The 18,981-nt window shown below is 36.7% G+C and overlaps 1 protein-coding gene across 1 annotated transcript in view; it reads left to right on the forward strand.

Annotated features, from left to right (window-relative positions):
• Window positions 1–18,981, forward strand: part of LOC144468457 (dipeptidase 1) — a 185,655-nt gene that overhangs the window by 146,639 nt on the left and 20,035 nt on the right. Inside the window, exon 7 of the mRNA XM_078177922.1 lies at window positions 10,012–10,081. Coding sequence (XP_078034048.1) covers window positions 10,012–10,081 — 70 coding nt within the window. The remainder of the gene's footprint in view (window positions 1–10,011; window positions 10,082–18,981) is intronic.

The following is an 18,981-nucleotide window of genomic DNA, read 5'->3' on the forward strand; positions in this document are numbered from 1 at the left end:
TTAAATTTGACTAGAAGTATTAATGTAGACAAATTATGTACTAAAATTTGAAGGAGACAGACAAATTAACAAAACAATCGCAGTATACTTTTTAATAAATGATTTTATATTAGACTTTTGTTGTAGGAATTAGTGTAGCGAAATTATCTACCGAAATTTATAGAATATAAAGAAATTAATAAAACAGTTTTAATTAATTCTTTACGACAGGGCTTTATTTCGAGTAAAACAAAGGCACGATTTTTTAATTATCGTTTCATTCCAATCAATTGTAATTCTGCAAGTTTAATATTCACCAATTTAATACCTCAACAATATTTAAGATACCTGATTCAGTTTCAAAAATATAATTCCATTGGAAATGATCTTTACCTTTCTAAAATACTCATTTTTTACAATCACGTTAGCACCGTAAAAACTGTATGAAATTCTGTATAAAACTGTACCTCGAATTGCTTTATCACACTCGTAATTTCAATATCGCCGACGCGACAATCGACAAGATAAAACAATCGAACCCCGGTCTTTGTCGCTCGGTCCACAAAAGTTTGTTAACAAGATGAAACCCTTATTCGTCCGCCGCGAATAACGAAATACGAACGCCATGCATCGTAAATAATCCCGAATTCGATAAAAAAAAAAAATTCAGGTCATCTGTTCAGACCGAATTAACAGCAGAAATAAAATACTCTCGAGCGTCTTGGAAAAAAAGGGGGAATAAGAGAAACGAAACGACCCCATTATCAGCGATTTAATGCGGTCGGCGGTTTCATTAAATTCCCTGGAAAACATACCTATTATAGTGGTACAATGGTGAAGAAACGGAAGAATACCTGTAAGAAGAAGTTTCGCGGAACGGAGAAAAGACTCTATTCACTTTGACGGAAAAGGGGGCGGGGAGGGGAGGGTGGAGGAAGAAATTTCAGGCGAGGTCTCTTTCAATTCGAATATTATGCGGCAAGAATTCGCATTGACTTGATCTCCCCCCGTGTAAAACATTCGACCGGTTCCTCGGGCGGGCAACGGTTTTCCGTTTCAATTAATCGCCGAAAGAAACTTGCTTCCAGAGCTCTCTCTCTCTCTCTCTCTCTCTCTCTCTCTCTCCCAGTCTTTCACCAAGGCCAGTACTATTTACCGAATCGTTCGTCCCGCTTTGTACAGCGATCCATCGCCGATGGAAAAACCTATCCCCACGGCCGATCAGCCTGAAAGAGCTTCGAAGCAATCTAAAACCTTGGCGCGCAGAAATTTCTTCCATCTCGGCGATTCCGTTGCCCTGCCAAAACCTACACTTACGTCGTGGCATCGGACGAGACGCAGCCCAAAGAACTTTGTTTCGATAGGAACGGAAAGTACTTTTCTTTTGGCCAACAACCAGAGCCACCCCACCGATACCCCTGTGCACCGGCAAATTTTGTCGTCGCTCTATACGCCGGTTAGCGATCGAATTTTACGAAATTACGATCGTAAACCGATCCTACGTTTTTTTCTCTCTTCGTTCTGAACAGTTTGACCGTCGTCTCAACAATTTTATAAAATTAATGTAGTACAGGGTGTCGTGTAACTGATGGGAGCTGATTCCGCGTTAAAAAATTGGTTGGAAGAATATATTTTTTTGATTCGGGGCTTCGTTTTCGATAAAATAGAGATAACACTTATTTAAGGTTAAATTTTATGTTTCCAAAGATTCTTGGATATTTAATGCAGATTTTTGTAGATTTTGTTTAGAAGACTTTGAAAATTCAAGTCTCAAAATTCGCAAACCATTGTCTCAAAAATTATACGCTTTAGAAGCTGTTTTAAGTCTGACATAACCTTTAAAGTAAAGATTATCTAAAATGGCTGCTCATCGACGCTTGTGCTGCCATCTAACCGCTTCACTCGTGACATAGCGTCGCGCTAATATAAGAGAAACCCTTAAAGTTTGTCAACTTTAAACGCATACAACTTTTAAACTAATGGTTTGCGCACCATTGGCTTTTAAAAAAGCCAAAAATATCTGGACCCTTAAACTAAAGTTAACTTTATTTAACGTTGAATGAATTTTATTAGCGGAAATATTGTTGAAAATTTACGTCCACGATGTCTCGTACATAATTGCGCTCTTTTGTTTCTACGAGAAGCTTTTTAAAGTGTTATTTTGCAATTTTAGTTTGTCAAACGCCACGCTTTCCTCTTTATGGCAAAAAAAAAAACGAAAAATCCATCTTGTTCCTTGTTTGTTGCAGTTTGCGGAGAAAGCTTTTATTTCGCAAAAAAGAGTCCGGTAGTCTACCGTGTTGACTCTACAAATAAAAATGCAGCGATGGCAGGTCTGGAGATCGCGGTGAAGAGTAATGGAAAAACTGATATCACTGAGGATGTTTACAAATACGGCAGTGGTTTTCTAGCGTAAAGACAGCCTGCAGTGATATCAGTTGAGTTGAGAGGGTCCCTCGAATTTCCAAATTAAATTTCTCCGAAAACGAAGTCTCCGATCACAAATATGCATTATAATGTATAGTATCGCATTGTGAAAAATATCTTATACATACATACTTATGTATATTACCAATATTAATGTTTCTGATAAAGTAAGCGAATCAAACTCATAACAAAAATTTTAAAAAATTAAAAAAAACTATTTTACACTATTTTGGACTTTTTAAATAAATCAGGAAAGATATAAATATACAAGGTGTCTTGAAAGTCACTCGCAATCGGGAAATGGGCGATACCTAAGGTCATTTCGAGCAATTTTATTCTCAGCGCGAAAATTCTACGAGGAAAAATTAAAAAAATTTTTTTTTTACTGTAAAAGAATATGTTACTTTAAATGACCTTAAGAATTCTTCATTTCCAGATCATTAAAATTTTTTTTAAAACACCGCGTGTAACTCTAGCTCTCGTATGTCATATTAAATGCAGACAATTTAAAAATACGATAACTGAATCTCATAAAAATCTGTGATTTTCGATCACTGTCAATAATAATTCAGAAAATCAAGATCAGCAAATAACATTCACATTTAGTAGATTACACTCGAAATCTACATTCGACGCGATACCATAGCACAAGAGACCTACCGTCGATGAAAGAAGTCGAACGAAGCCCTCAGGAAATATTTTCCAAAGTCCGTGGATCGTGATCGAGAAATGAATGACGCGCGGCGCTTGAAAAGACCAATGGATTGCCCGGATGTCCGATAAATGATCCTTTTCTGTAAGAGTCGATCTTCGACCGGGATTTCGTAGCGGCGCGCGGTCGCGCGTCCCATCGAAAAACTTTCTGCGGTTTCCTTTTCAGTCGCTGTATCTCAACGAAATTCCCGGGGTTTTAGTCCGCGATTCAATCTCTCCGGAGACGCGATCCAGTGTTCAGCGTTTACAACTTGCAAAGTTTCTTATTGTTTCCTCTGTTCATGGGCGAAGCTGGAAATCAACGTGCCCGGATTCACGAGAAACATGGGGCTGTCGGTGGCGTAACGTCGAAACGCGGTAGAAATATGAGTTCCTTGAGGACATCAATCCTTGGGCCAAGTTTTATGTGTCCCACGGTGGCCCCGCGTGGTACCGTGTTGTTGTAAATAGAGCTTTATTTTATGCATCCCTACGATTCTGTCCTACCCACTGCCCGAAACAATGGATGACGTCTCGGATTCTTATTTTCTCACGAACAATTTCACTTCTCTCTGATTTATTATAAAAATAAACGGATAAAACGACGGGGGCGGGAACGCGTTAGGAAAATTTGAGACTGTCGCCGCTTTCCTCTGGACTTATCCGCGTTATTGAAACAGGCGATGCATTTTTATTTCAGTTTGGTTTCTTAAAAATCAGCTGCAAAATTTTTATTTTTCAACTACACTAGTTCTATCTCGTTTCTCGCGTGCCATGTATAAAAATCAAAGATTTTTATAGGCAGTCAATAATGTCTGCGTTTTCGTGTAGGACAGTTTTAATTTTTTAACAATAATCGCTGATATTAAAATAACTTTAGAAAACAATAAAATTGTACTAAATACGAAAACTTATACTCGACACTGATAATAGGTAAAATGTTTTCGTTGAACAACAAATGAAAGGCTACGATTTTGTTTATTACAGCCCTTTGATCACGGTTCTACTATTTTCAGTTCAAATTAAATAAACGTTTAGTTAAAAAGATAATTATTTTTGTAAATACCAGAAAAAACGTAATTCCTTTTATTAATTAAATTCATTGGTGGCGATGTCATATCTCAAATGAAATTAAATAAAAATTGTCGCGTACCCATGTGTGAAACAATATATTGTAATAATAGAAATACTGTAAAAATACTATTGTTTGTTTCACAATTTTATATGCATAATGGTTACAGATTATATTCTTAAATAATAATTGTAAATAACTGACAAATTAAAGCTTTCGATAACAGACAAACTTACGTTTGATTCGACAGCCTGAATTTAGTATGTGTATTTTTAAACGTATGTACATTATTACGATTAATACACGATATGAATGTTGATCATTCGATACGAATAAAACGCACGTAACTGCAAAATAATAAATAAAAGTTGTTGCTTGAATATGGTTTCTCATATTTTGCAAGTCGACAGTACGTTTACATTCGGTGAATAAATAGTTGCCGGGCCAGAGTGTTCATACCAAATATTATGGAATATTTTTTACCGAAAGTTTTAGTTAAAAATATTCCCCCGTTTCGGGGCGCAACGAATCCACGTCTATGGCTCCACGTCTACAACACAATCTATTTACATACTACCCAGATCGAAAGTTTGCCGTTTCAGTAGAATAATTCCGTGGAGCTTGTTACAGACTTGAAACACACAGGGTGATCCGTGCGTAAATCGATCGCTTCTATTAGCTTCCTCTCTACTGGATCGGAAATAGATTTCTTTCTCGTAGTACGAATACATTTTAAACAACTATCAAGACTACTTTTAAATTTTTACATATACGTATCTCTAAACGAAGTCTTATTTTAGCTATTTGCTGATTAAATTAAATTAATGTTACTCAATGGAATTTATAAACATAATAATATTTATTTGCTGGAAAAAATTACTAGACGGTTCGCCATTTTGCATAAATATTATAAGGAAATAATCAATGTTAAAAATCTCTAGGTAGAATTAGTTTTCTTGTACAAGAATTACACGAAAATAATTGCAGCGTTAAGAATAAAGATACCTCAGGTATTTCAGTTATTTTTCTTACTAATTTATATAATAAATAAAATATATAGGCATATAAAAATATTTCGGTAACAATTTTGCATAAATGAGAAGTCACATTTTCGATAATGTTAACTTTTGTCTTTAAATGTAATCAACACATGCCAGAAAATTAAAAAGACAAGTAAAATAGATAATAGAGTTATAGTAAATGAATTTAACTCTGAATTACCTTAATTATAAATTTAACACCCTTTGTTTCTCAAAATGAGGAAAGTATTTAAGCCGCTATGATTCTAACCCAACCATATGTATTATATATTTCATGTTTAGTTACTATTACCAACACAGTTAGTATTGACCATTATACCTAGATAGTGTCGATTGCAAATATTTATTGTTCCAAATACGTGGAACCGCTACTGTATTTCATGAGCACACAAGATACGAATACTCTTACTATCCATTGCTAGTCCATGATAATGAAATTCAAATCTCGTTTCTCTTATCTGCTTTCAAACAGATCTTGCAAAATATAAACGTTATTTGAAAAATTTTGATTCTCCACTATCAATATTTAACCTTTTGCGGTCGTATGTCTACTCTCAGCTACCAAAGCAATTTACTTATCTTTTTTCATCTTTTTTTATTTTTACATAAAATTAAAGTATATTATTGTGTTACATATGTCTAAACATTAAAACGGAGTTAATAAATTTTGTTTTTCCTTCTTTTATTATTGTTATCTTATTACTGTCCACTGGAAGAAAATTAATTACGACCAGCATGACTTATGTATAAATTTAATACGACCGCAAAGGGTTAAACATATTAAAATCCACCTAAATGAGGTCTGATTTAATCATTTTTGCCACGAATAAAAATCATAGAACAAATGGAAAGAAATTAGAACGAAATGGAAAGAAATTATTATTGCGTTCGTCGAGGTCGTCTCAGCTAATTAACAAGAAAAAATTAACGGTAACGTGAACATTAAAAGCAATTTAAAGAAGATTTCGAACAAGGAATTATTAATGGATTATACAGGAACGAAAATGATAAAAGATAGTCACATTGCTCGTGACACCCTGTACATCCCGAAGAGTTCCACGAGATGACACCAGTATCTCCCTGCATGTAAAGTACGACACGGTTACTGATATCACTGGCTATAACTATATAACAGTTCAAGTCCAAAGTATTGCACAATGGCCGACGACCCGATTCGACCTGGTTTTCAATCCCTGCCTACGTTATGTGCCCCTCGACGCTGTACCTCGTGCCGCCGTAAATAAGAACCTGACTCGCCTTGTTTCAGAACAAATCTTCCTTTCGATGCTATATCTTTCCTTTTCAACGAATGACCCGACGTTCGCCACTTTCTTATAACCTTATGCGAATAAAATGGGGCGACCTCGCATCTATCAACTATATTTCGAAAAAGAACTTTATTTAATGGTTTCTAACGGACGGTACTTTTATGTCTTTTCGTTTTTATATACGATTTAACCCCTTGCACTCGGAGCCATTTTAATTGTAAATTTGAAATAATTTTTCTGGTTCGCGGCATTTCCATTCTATTTAACAAAATAAATTTTTATGCATACAAAATTTATTCTTGTGACTCTTACCAACAGCTTTACTACTTGACAATTTTTTAAATCCTAAACCTTATTGTTGCAAAAATTATTTTGGAATGAAATAGAATAATTTTAATGGTGCCTTCGAGTCACCACTCGAGTGCAAAGGGTTAAAATATAATATAAAGTGGTTGCTGCATTGATTTGGATAAAAATGATTATGTCTACTGCCGTAGGTTTTTGTATAGTACTTGTTTGTGTCTATGTTAATGTCAGATATATTCCGAATCTAGTTAACTAACTTAGAATGATTTTTTTTTTTTAATAAAGATTCAAATTTTTCTGTGTAATTTTATTTTTATGTATAAGATTGTGGCAGAAGTGTATATGCACCTTTTAAAGTATAATAATTCTTTTAAAACTGAAATAAATAACTTGATAATTTTTTAAATGATACAATAGTCAGTCTGTATTTTCAATTTTGCTGTTTTAAAAAAGTGTATTGTGAGCCATTGTAGATGCAATGGAGTACTAAAAAAATGGGACCAAAGCAGCATGTTTGTATTTATAGTCCAGTACGAAAGGATTCTTCGAACATTAATATAAATGGTAAACAATTAATACTTGGACGATTGGTTTCGGGTCTATATAGATCATTATTAAAAATATTGTTTCTGGTAATTAATTAAAATTTTCACACGTTGCATTATAATCTAGTAACATATCTAGAAGAAGTGTATTAAAAAATATGCTATAAAGAATGTATATTGGGTATAGTCAATTACATTTTTGTAGAAAGCATCCACTGTCCTACTATCATTGCCCATAAACCTATTTTCCAGCTGAGTAGCATACCAAAACTGAAGCATCGTATACAATATCAACGCGCTGTCACTCTAAAATCACCGCAGAACAATGAATGCGCGAACACATTTTGAGCGGGCGGCATCAATTTCGCCATCCGCGCAGCATAAATATCTCCTCGGTCTGTTTATAAAAATTGCGAGCACACACCGTCATCGGAGTGTTTCGAAAGCCGGCTTTTATTGGCCGGAGAATTAAATGTGATCAACGAAACGCGCCGAGTGTTTGCTCGGGCCGAATAAAATATCGATTCGGGAAGGGTGTTTTCCGTAGGCCTAGGCGTCAATCCCTAACCTCGTTCTCGCCGCCCTCTCGCCTTTTCTCCGACGGTTCTTTGTCTTTTCGCGGCTCTCCCAGCCCCCTACGCCGGCGTGGGAAGAGGGAATTGTCGGGACGATTGCGTTTCCCGCAATTCTGGATGACGACGAGCTGTCGACCTTTCTTTTCCCGGCGTTCCTCTGAAGCATTTCCGCGGCGGAACGGGCGCGGAAAACGCCCGCGAAAATCGAGCGGAGAAGAAAGATTACCGGGCTTTCGCCGGGGCCGGATTAAATTTTCTATGGCTTCGCGAGTCGCCGACGATCTTTCGGGCGTCCCGAGCCGTGACCACCTCCGACGTTACACGCCCGTTCCCGAACTAAGGAATTGCTTTCCCTCCCCCTCCCCTGTGACAAATTATTTCTCGATTTTAAAGCGGCCCGGCGAGATTGCGCCCCTCGCATTCCCGATCCCGGCTGCTAACCCCCCCGCGCGCCGCGTCCCACGAATTAAATTTCTCCCGGTCCGCGTAACAAAAAGCCAGTCATTACCGTGCAAATCGATTTTTAATCCCGCCGATTGCTCAACGATGAACGGTTATTAATTTCGTCTTGTTTTTCCCTCCCCCCACCACCCCGGCCACGCGCGCGTTGCTTTTTGTTTTTCCAGTTTCTTATCGGACACGCGAAATTGAATTGCGCTCGCTCGTCACTTGTTCCGCGACGTTATTCGATTAGAATTTAATACAGATGGCCGAACCGGTCGAGCAAGACGTGTACGAAACCGTCGCCGAATATTTCCATCGTCAGATTTTGTTATTTGACAAAGCAACAATTTTTACCTTTTATTTTTGTACTTTTATCATCATTATGATTATTTATATCATTATAACTTGGAAGCACGAAATAGCCTTTTACTTTTGAATAATTTTCCAGTGTGTGTTCATGCATTACTATATAAACGAATGAAAATATTTTATTTATAATAGTATTAGATAAAATATGTATAAAAACCAAGTAAAATATTTTGGTCATTTAATTTTGCTTCTCATAATAAAGTATTATTTTTAATACGCCTTTAATTAATTTAAAAAAAAATGATTTGAATATTTTTATACTTTTCCATGATGGTTTGCTATTATTATTATTATTATTATATAAATTTATTATACAAATCAACTACTTGATTAATAACAGGATAAGAAATGTGAATAAGTTAATGCCGCTCGAGGAGCAATGGTGTAAATAATATTTAATTACGCATTGTTGTCGATCATGTCGAATATATTAAAGGGACTTTCATCGTATATATTGAAAATTAATATCAAAAAGTGTTTACGAGAAAATTAATTGTAGGTATGTCGAGTTTATTGCATATTAAAAGCGGATACTTCGGAGCCGTTGAACGGAATTTAATTTCAGAGAATTATAGGGAGAACGTTTTGCCACAACTTTGGACTTATTGTTACATGGTTAAATACTTTTAATACGCCGATAATGAGCTTGAATAATATAGCAATGACAAGTCGTTTAATCGCAAGTAAAAATGCAGAAATGACAAATCTACTTATAAATATGTTTAAATTAGGTTATAAATAGGTTATAAATATGTAATTTGCGAATACAAAGGGCACTGAATTAACATAATTTTAATTCTATTTTAAAAATAGAATTTTAGAAATAAAAAAAGTATTTTTATTTCATTAGCAGACTGAAGATATTTATAAATCTTTCAAGTCTTTGTAAGAAATATGAAAAAATTACATAGAAATTAATGGTGAAGAACGTATGCAAACATTTTACTTGCAAAATATTTTATACATATACCTATAGTATCTTCCTCCGGAAGAATTTCAATATTTTCAGCATAGTAAAAGCATTGTGGAAAATCTTTTCATTACATGTTCTTCCAATAATGGACGTATGTAACGAAACGTGAAATATTTTACAAATACACCAGCACCCGTAATACGTTAATTAACGTTGTAATGAATATTAATGTAGTAACGTTACATGCTCCAGAGTGGTGCGATAAAAGATTATATATATTAGTAGACAAAAAGGAAACCAGCGTCGGCTAATAAGTAATAAATTTTCTTATGGTTTCACGTGCTAGAAGGAGGAAGTTCTAACAGACATTTTCTTGGCAGGGCAGTCTGTTCAGTTCGCGAGACGAACAATACCCAGGACACGACGCCGGGCCTCAGTGAGTTTGGAAAGGTAAGTCATCAGACACGATCATTTTTCCCATACTTTATATTCGTCTCCTATAATGATTACGTCCATTGACCAGAGCTCGGTTTTTTTGTTTTATTTGAAACGAAAATAAGAAATAATTGTTCCAGGCTATTCATTTCGCGTTAAAATCCATGTTATATATATAATTAATAATTAGACTGTAGAAATGTTTATTCACATTCCTATTTTAATAAGATATTTTGATAAGGCATTTCACAAAAATTAAGGAATTGCTTTCTCAACCAAAAAATTACTTGTAAAAATAAAATAAAACTATTAAATCTTGTTAATTTCTACGTTCTCTCGCATTTAAAAAATCGAGATATGCCATAAATGCATAGAGATTCTCAGTTCATTAATAATAATAATATTAAATTCGCAAACGATCGTTTAACCGCGCGGAAGCTTAAAAATCAAACGAACACGGAAAAACTATGAAAGCAGTAGAAAACTTCAATTTCCGATTCGCCCAATAGATTGCTCAATTTTCGGCCTGTTTATAAATAGCCCTCGCATTCCCGGCGGACGAAGAAAATAATAATGAACGGGAGGCAATCAACGATGCTTCACGCCCCATTTGGACGGCGGGCGCGCGCTTCTTCGAGCTTCAAAAAGTTTTTCGTACGTGACCCAGTTTTAATCGGATCCGGTGAAGAACGTTCCCGCATTAAAATAAAATCGGTACAAATTTCACCCGGCCCGAATTTCTGACATTCGTTCCGCGGGATTCCGATATATCGGTGATCAAATGAAAACGAAAAAGGAGAACGAACATCGCCGAATCTTTTTGCGAATAGGAGAGCAGCGCGGAGAGAGAGAGAGAGAGAGAGAGAGAGAGGGTTGCGGTGGCGAGGGGATGGAATCCTTCCTCATCGATCCTGTAAAATTTGCAGTCTCTTGGTGGTAGTTTCTGTTGCACGAGAAAAAGAGAACGGACGTACGAAAGAGCAGGTGGATCGACAGAGACGGAGAGGCGAAGAGAGAGAAAGTGGAGACGGAAGAAGGAGCGATGCAAACGGGAACGTAAATCAAATAAGCCATCTCTGTTATCTTCTCCAACCTGCATCCCCCCCCCCCCCCCCCCCCCCCCCCCGCCCCCCATGCTTTCTCTTTTCTTCTTTTAATCTTTTCTCTTGGCGGCTCTCTCTCTCTCTCTCTCTGTTTACTTCCTTCTCCGTCTTTCTCTTTCCCTGTTCTTCCCTCTAGTTCTCTCTGTCGCTCCGTCTCTCTCCAGCTCTCTCTCTCCGTCGCTCCGTCTCTCTCCAGGTCGCTCTCCGCTCCCTCGTCTCCTTTTTGTTTCTCTGTACTCTTTCTCTGTTCCCCGCCCATTTCTCTCATTTACATCCGCCAACCGCCGCAACCCTAGGCTCTATTGTATTTGTGTGGAAGCACGAAGCCACATTGCCCAGACATGGCTCGATTGTTCAAGCGCACGACGGTCGACTATATCGAAACAACGTCGGTACAGAATCGTTATTGTGGGAGGACACAGCGACGCTGCCAGACGATTTACTACAAAATTCCACTAATCCGAGGATTTCAAAGCCATTCCGACTGTCCTCCGACGTCCTGGCAGCCCACCACCGTGTTGCGTACACACGTAGACCGTCGCTCCGCTGTTACGGCACAGAAAGAGAGAGAGAGAAAGAGAGAGATAGAGAGGGAGGGAGAGGGAGAGGGAGAGACACCGACTGAAAATAATTTCGTGATGTATCCCCCAAGCACACCGAAAGGATTTTCCTTGCGTTTGTTTTGCCCCCGATATTGAATTCGCGTGGCTTTCAATACCGTTGTATCGCGTTACGTAATCGGACGAGTGAAGCACGACCGTCGCGAGCGTTTCGAATAAATCGACCGAAGATAATCTGACGTTCCATTCCTGACGTTTTCGGTGTCACCGTTTTCGAGGCCCCTGTTGCATAACATAATGGAATACAATCGTTAGGACAACGGCGACGGCATTATGCAACCGCGAGGCGACATTTCGGCATTAACCCCTTGACTTAATTCCTCTATTCCATCGAGGTCTCCCCTCTGTTCGAATCATCTACGTTTATTTGTTCATTTATTTTATTCCTTTTTGAATAACAAAATTTAATATTTACCCTTCGATAAATATAAAATTAATTACAAAGGCTCAAGATATAGAAATGCCATCTTGCTGTTGCATAATATCCTTATTGCCATAACAATTGCATTTCATGCTATTATTCGAAAATAAACGAAATAGAAGACTGATATAATTTAATATGCCTTGTTCGACGAATATCGAGTCAATATTGCCCGAAAACAAATCAAAGGCGCGGCAATTGGAGCCCAATTGAGAACAATTCAACAATTGAGAACAATATAGGAGGTGAAATTAGAGACAGTGCTGTTATAGGGTTTTTTAAAATAGAGGCAATGTACTACAGATGAACGAAAAAAAACAATGGAACAATAACTGACTTTCGATGCTGAAGTGCGTGCTACAATTTTAACAATTACCGTAGTGCTGTAATGGAAAAAAATTGAGCACGATGGGCACCCTTTCTTTTCAATTGTCGGCATTGAAGTTATATTTCGATTCGGCTCGAGTGTGTCAAATACGTATGTATACAACTGGCTCGCGAAAGTATTGGAACGTTTTTCTAAAAGTTTCACGAAATCGTCTAAAAACTCGTTCTCAAAAATTGCGATGAATTGGTATGGCAAGCAGAAACTTGTTAAACTCGCGACGCGTAAAAACTGTTTAAACAAATGCGTTGTATAGAGATCGCGGTAACTTTTTCACTAGCTGGGAGAAAAATTAGAAACACGTGAAAATCCGTTGAATTTTTTAAAATCACCTGAAAGACTGTGGAAGATCGTGAAAAATGCAATGTTTAAATATTTATAGCTGATAGCAACGTTAGAAGTGTTTTAACGCATTGCTTAGTGAACTAGTCGCTTTGACATCTCGAAAAATTCAGGTCATTTCGTTGAATTTCAAAATGCCATTACATTTTAAAATAGGGTCGGATACGTCTTTTGTGCGCCACTGTATATGTGGCGGAATTGATAGAGGAGATGATTCTTTCGCCGAAGGTGTCAAAAGGCGTAACAGTCAAAGTTCTCCTTACATGCATTCTCGATTCTAGCCGTGACCTCGTAGTAGCTGTCGATGCCACGGACAGTATCAGTTCACGGTGTCGCAAGAATGTCGATCGGACGGATTGCGGCTACTCCTTTTGGGACCGGTGCCGAGAGAGAATCACCTTGTATAATAATCTGAATGGATGTAGGCATTGTCGCCCGTGAAGCCGTCAAAGATGTCCGCCTTTCGAGGGTGGAATTTAAATTCCCTCGGTGGATGTCCCCTTTTCTTCCGCCCAGACCTAAATAAAGGAAAGTATCCCCCGATGCGAGATCAAAGCCTTCCTTTGGCGCAAAGCTAAATCTTCACGCCGAGGACATCCTTCGTCCGAATTATTAACCCTCGTACATTGCTCGTATAAAAATTAATTTCACCGACTGCGACGTCTCCGGTTTGATTCGACTGCAATTTAATATTCCCCGTATTCAAACACTCGAACCGCGGACCTTTCCGAGAGAAATAATACTTGAATATTAACTTGTTGCCGTTCTAACTTTATTTCGCAACCTTTTTCAATATATTTTTTACGGCACCCTATATACATCTGTATATACGTCAACTCTTAATATACCTTAATAAAACATATGACATTTTAAATGAATTGTCTAATTCTGATTTAAATAAATACAATTACCAAATTATCACTTAGTGATCCGCGGTTTATTCTAGTTTTTATTACAAAACACTAAAGGTGATAAAACTGTACACGCCTGTGAAGGAGTTACATTTTCACCGTGCAAAGACGAGTGAAGACAGAAATAGAAGAGCCGAGTGCAGAAATTTTGAATCGACGTACTTTGTGAACTCTCTAAATTTAGCTATACAAAATAGAAGAGACGGGAGACTTCTCGCGAAGGGCGATTATTACAGCTCGTTGGTCCAGCAGAAAGGGAGGAAGGGTTGAGAAAAAGGACGAGTAGAAAAATCGCGGTCCTCAGCATGCTGAGCATACTGAAGTTCACGAGCTGTTGCCCCGTTCCACCGTCGTCCGTCCGTCCCCTCCCCCGCCTTGCAGAATTCTATTCGTAAAAGCGACAGCTACCGAAAGTCCTCTGGACTCCGGCGAAGTTCCCCATAACCTAGATTCTTCGGAAGACCCGGCTATCCGACAGACTTTATCGAAAACTGCAAGCAAACGTCGGCTTCATCAGGGACCAATGAAAATCACACGTCTCTCTTCATCTGAGATATCGGATTCATCCGTCCGCCATTATGTGCGAGCCCTATCAAAATGTCTACCATCATCGAGACATTCAATGACGTACTCTATTTAATACTTTAATTTAATACCTTAGCGACCGGAAGCCTATTAATAGAATTTTTAATTATTTTGCTATACTAATTGTAAGAGAAATCTAAGTTGACCTTTCCGACGTGATAAAAACAAAAGAAATTATTATTATTAGTAGTAGTAGTATGCTATACTAATTGTAAGAGAAATCTAAACAGTCCAGAAATGATTATTATTAATATATGATTAATAAATTGTAGACTTACAGATATTATAGAATTACCTGAATTGAAATTAAAGTGATAGCCACCGTGAAGCTTAAGCTGTATATTCATATAAAATATAGTTAACTATCTCCTGTGAAAATAATAAATCTTTAATATTTTTAATCATTGACTTAAATCAAATTAATTCGAAATAAAGAAGGAAAGCAAAGTGAACTTGAAGAAGTCTAGCTACCTTAAAACTACCCTAAAATTACTCAGAACGAATAAAAAGGAATAATAATACTAATAAGTAATAAATAAAACGTTACAGAAAAATTTTAATATTTAATTATTTATGGTCACCGAAATTTATATCAGCAGCTATTAGTCTTTCGATCGAAGCAACTAAAAAATTGCAAAAATTGTAGTCTCGTTAAAAGCTTGAAAACTTAGGGCACAGGTGACAAGATCGAGATTAGAATACGTGGTAAATTAGAAATATGTTATAATCGAATGGACGGTGTAAAATCAATAACGGTTGCAGAGAGTTACCTTACGTTTCGAATGCTCATAGCGACGTTGCACCACCATCGCAAAACGTTATTAGCCGCGTGATTCTATGAACTCCTATTAGTGCATATGCAGGTGCACGGTTTTTGTTCCCGAGCAGCGAAACATTATTGGCTCGCTCGATCTCTGTTATCGACAGTTGCAGCTCGCATTATGCAACAGCGAAATGTTATTGGTTCGCATGATTCTACGAACTCCTATTAATGTTGGACCAATTACAAGATCACGTACACGCACATTTCTGTATAAACGTGTGAGAACCATCGAGCGCAACATTTGATCCGCTCGCCGTTCAGATTTGGCCTGATATAGCCGATTTTATATCACTACCACCGATACGATGGTATTTGTTCGAACAGGTTAAACTTTGCGGTTCTTCACACGTTTATGGTGTTTATACGTTCTTTAAATAATAGAAGATATTGGATTTGTTATCATAAAAATCGGATAACAGTAACTGTAAATATTTAATCCACGTAATAAACAGAGTTTAACAGTACTCGTCAGACGCTAAATTCCAATAACAAAATAATTATAAAAATCGAATTCCAATAATAAATTAATTATCCACGTTCAGCCTTCTTTTTTACCCAAGCATTTTCTTTCGTCCATTAGAGTCTCCCATATTAAATTACATTCTCTTTAAATATTATTACACAATCACGAATGTACATTTAAACCAAGTTCGTAATAAAACAAATTCATGCAGAAAACATGTAAACATACTAACAAGCACTAATAACATCTCCACATTTATCATATATGAATTTTTTTAATTTATAAAATGTATTCATCGTCATTCAGGATTTTATCAAATAATTTACAAAGATTCCAATCGTCCTTTATTCATATATCCAACACAGAATATATATATTTCGTCGATTTTACATTGCAATGGACCATACATTATTTTTCAAATTTTTACATTTCAATTATCTTTTCTATAATATCGTTCACCCACTACATACTAAATATCATTTCTCATTGCCTATACCTATTTAAATAATTTCTCTCACAAACGTATTCACTATTTTCTTCAAATACTTTCTGCCAGTACATTTGAACGTCTTCGCAGTAAAGATCGAAAAACTATTGTATTCGAAACAGAGGGTCGATAGATTGTGCTAGGTGTGAGGACTTAGGTCTAATCCTTTAGAGCTAATCTGCTTATAGGTTAACCCCCTCGCGTGGCTTCGCAGCAGTGACTATGCTACATTGTGCGGAAGTGTCGCATTGTTTTCACAGCGTTTTAAATTCCCGCCATTTAAACCCTGAACCCGTTCCGAGACACCAACGAACAAAAGCCAACGAGCACCCCCGCAAGCTTAATATTCTCGAACGTCTGCAAGTTGCTTCGGCTCAACAGGAAGTTCAAACCGCTTGAAGCTCGATGCCTATTCAAATAACGGCAATTAGGCGACTGCTCGAACAGCTTGAACGTTTATTACCTACAGTGTTTCACTCTAAACGGGCAGATTCCCTCTGATGGGTTCGAATTATTCAAGCAGCTCAACATTATCCGAGAGAACTTCCTCGCGACTCGGAGAAATCAGAATCTCTTCCTTCGAGCGCGTATGTTACAAGAGAAATTCCAATCGGCTCGAGCTTCGAGTTCCAGGATCCTAAAATCGTGTTTCTCGCGATTGAATATAAAGGATAAAGGGTGCAGACAACAGAGCGGATAGAAAAGAAATACTCGTGGATAAAACTAGCCTCTACACGTCTCTTATTCTGTAAACTTAGTATAATATAATCGCTTCCAGTTCGCAGCAGTTTCTCAAACATGAAAACGATTTTACCTAAACGAGGTAAAATAAAACGACGAGCTTAGAATATTTGATGGATAGTTGAGATCAGTATGAGAGGACGTTGAGATTATTAACGACGTCACGAATGGAGCTAGCTGAGAGAATCTATTTCAGTGCGAGAAAGTATCGACTAAATGAGCTGGAACGACGCACATTAATAATACTTAATAACAATGCTGAAAAATACTTGATGGCTAGTTAAGCTGAGTTATATAAGACGCGGTGATTATTAACAAGCCAACGCAATCACTTTGAAAAGTGTGCCGGTATTTGTCCGATTTTCTTTATATTTTGTTAAATTAATTAAATATTTATTTTTTTATATTTAATTAAAATTATGATTATTTTAAGTGTAAAAAAATGAGAAGCAATTGATAAACTATCCCTCAGCAATACCAAAAAAACTCATCGAATAAAATGAAATGGATGATAAATAAAGAGAAACAAATAGATTTTTCTCTACTATAAAAATTCATCCCTGAAGAGGTTAAATACAATATTTTTGTTTAATAAATAATAATTTAATAAAGAGTATCAAAGAGTATCCATAAAGAGTATCCTTTTTTCACAAGTACACTCGCCATGACATTTTCTGTTACGAGTATCCACGTCAAAGACAGCTAACTGGTATAAGAAAGATAATGAAAGTACATCATTCAATAGAAACTGTCTCTAGTTTCTGTACAGTAGAAATTCGAACGCACTCGTGCCACTTGAGCACCTATCGATAGATATAGCTGTCTGCGAGCATTTTTGAATATTATTGATTAGTTATATTTTCGCTTGGAATGTTTGTGTATGCTCGAAGAATTTTATGAATTTAAATTCAACAAGTTGTGAATATGATACGTAAAAGATCGTAAAAGATAGTATAATTATAAGAAGTCAGAGCAAGGAGTATAACATGATACAATGTAGGGGTGTAGCTTACTGTGAATTTAAGTCTACGCTGAACTGTATAATGTAATTTCGTGAAGAAAAATACTTGAAAAGTACTATTAATTACATTCATACATTAAAAACTTTGGTAATGGAGAAGACGTCGTCTCGAGATGAATTTCCTCTGTATTTCTTGGAGAAGAAGAATGTTATTAATGCAAACGACAAAAGCTAGACCTTTAATACTGTTCTCAGCAACATATACATTGAAATCGTTTAGATTTGTATTTCTGATATCTAGACTGCTGGTCTTTATACAAAATAAAAATTGTCTATATAATTGCATATAAATTAAATGAAAATGTCTTTTCTCTTTTAAAAATTTCCATAAATTGAAAACAGTGTGACAATAGTCACAAAATCGTTTAATATTTTCGTACTTTTACACATGACCCAATTTTGTTATAAATCGAAAAAATCATATAACGTAAAACTAAATAATCTTCGCTTAAATAATTCCCTTTAAATTCGCACATTTGTGGTACAGTATATAAAACAAACGTGCGTATTAACGAAAAGGAATTTTATTAATAATTTGAATTTGCTGCAAAGAATTTTCTAATTGGTGTAAAAATATCTTTTTCTTTTTTTGGAGGTCCGTGAAAGAATTCACGAACACGAGCAACCAAATAAAATCTACTGATCGCTATAGAAACGCGATCGTAATCGAACGGATTTCTAGGAACCGCGCGGATCGATATTTTATCCGCGGTTGGCCGAAAATATTTTCCCAAATCCGGGAATTAATACGCGGAGCTTCTCTGAAATGTTCCCGATATTAAAGGCTCAGCGCGGCGTGTGTCGTAAACTCGTTGCGTTCTAAATCTATCTAATTCGTGCTGATCCGTCCGCGCGCGCCCTATAAATAAGGTGTCGAATATCGAACACCTGCAGAAGCTGTTGAGTAAAGCCAGACACCATTAAATACAGCGCCGACCAGTCCGTAATTCCTCCCGACCGGATAAAACGACGAAGAAAAAAGGTGGGAAAACGGGCGAGTCCCGCATTCCGCT

The sequence above is a fragment of the Augochlora pura genome, chromosome 4 (assembly GCF_028453695.1).
Source record: "Augochlora pura isolate Apur16 chromosome 4, APUR_v2.2.1, whole genome shotgun sequence".
NCBI classification, from domain to species: domain Eukaryota; kingdom Metazoa; phylum Arthropoda; class Insecta; order Hymenoptera; family Halictidae; genus Augochlora; species Augochlora pura.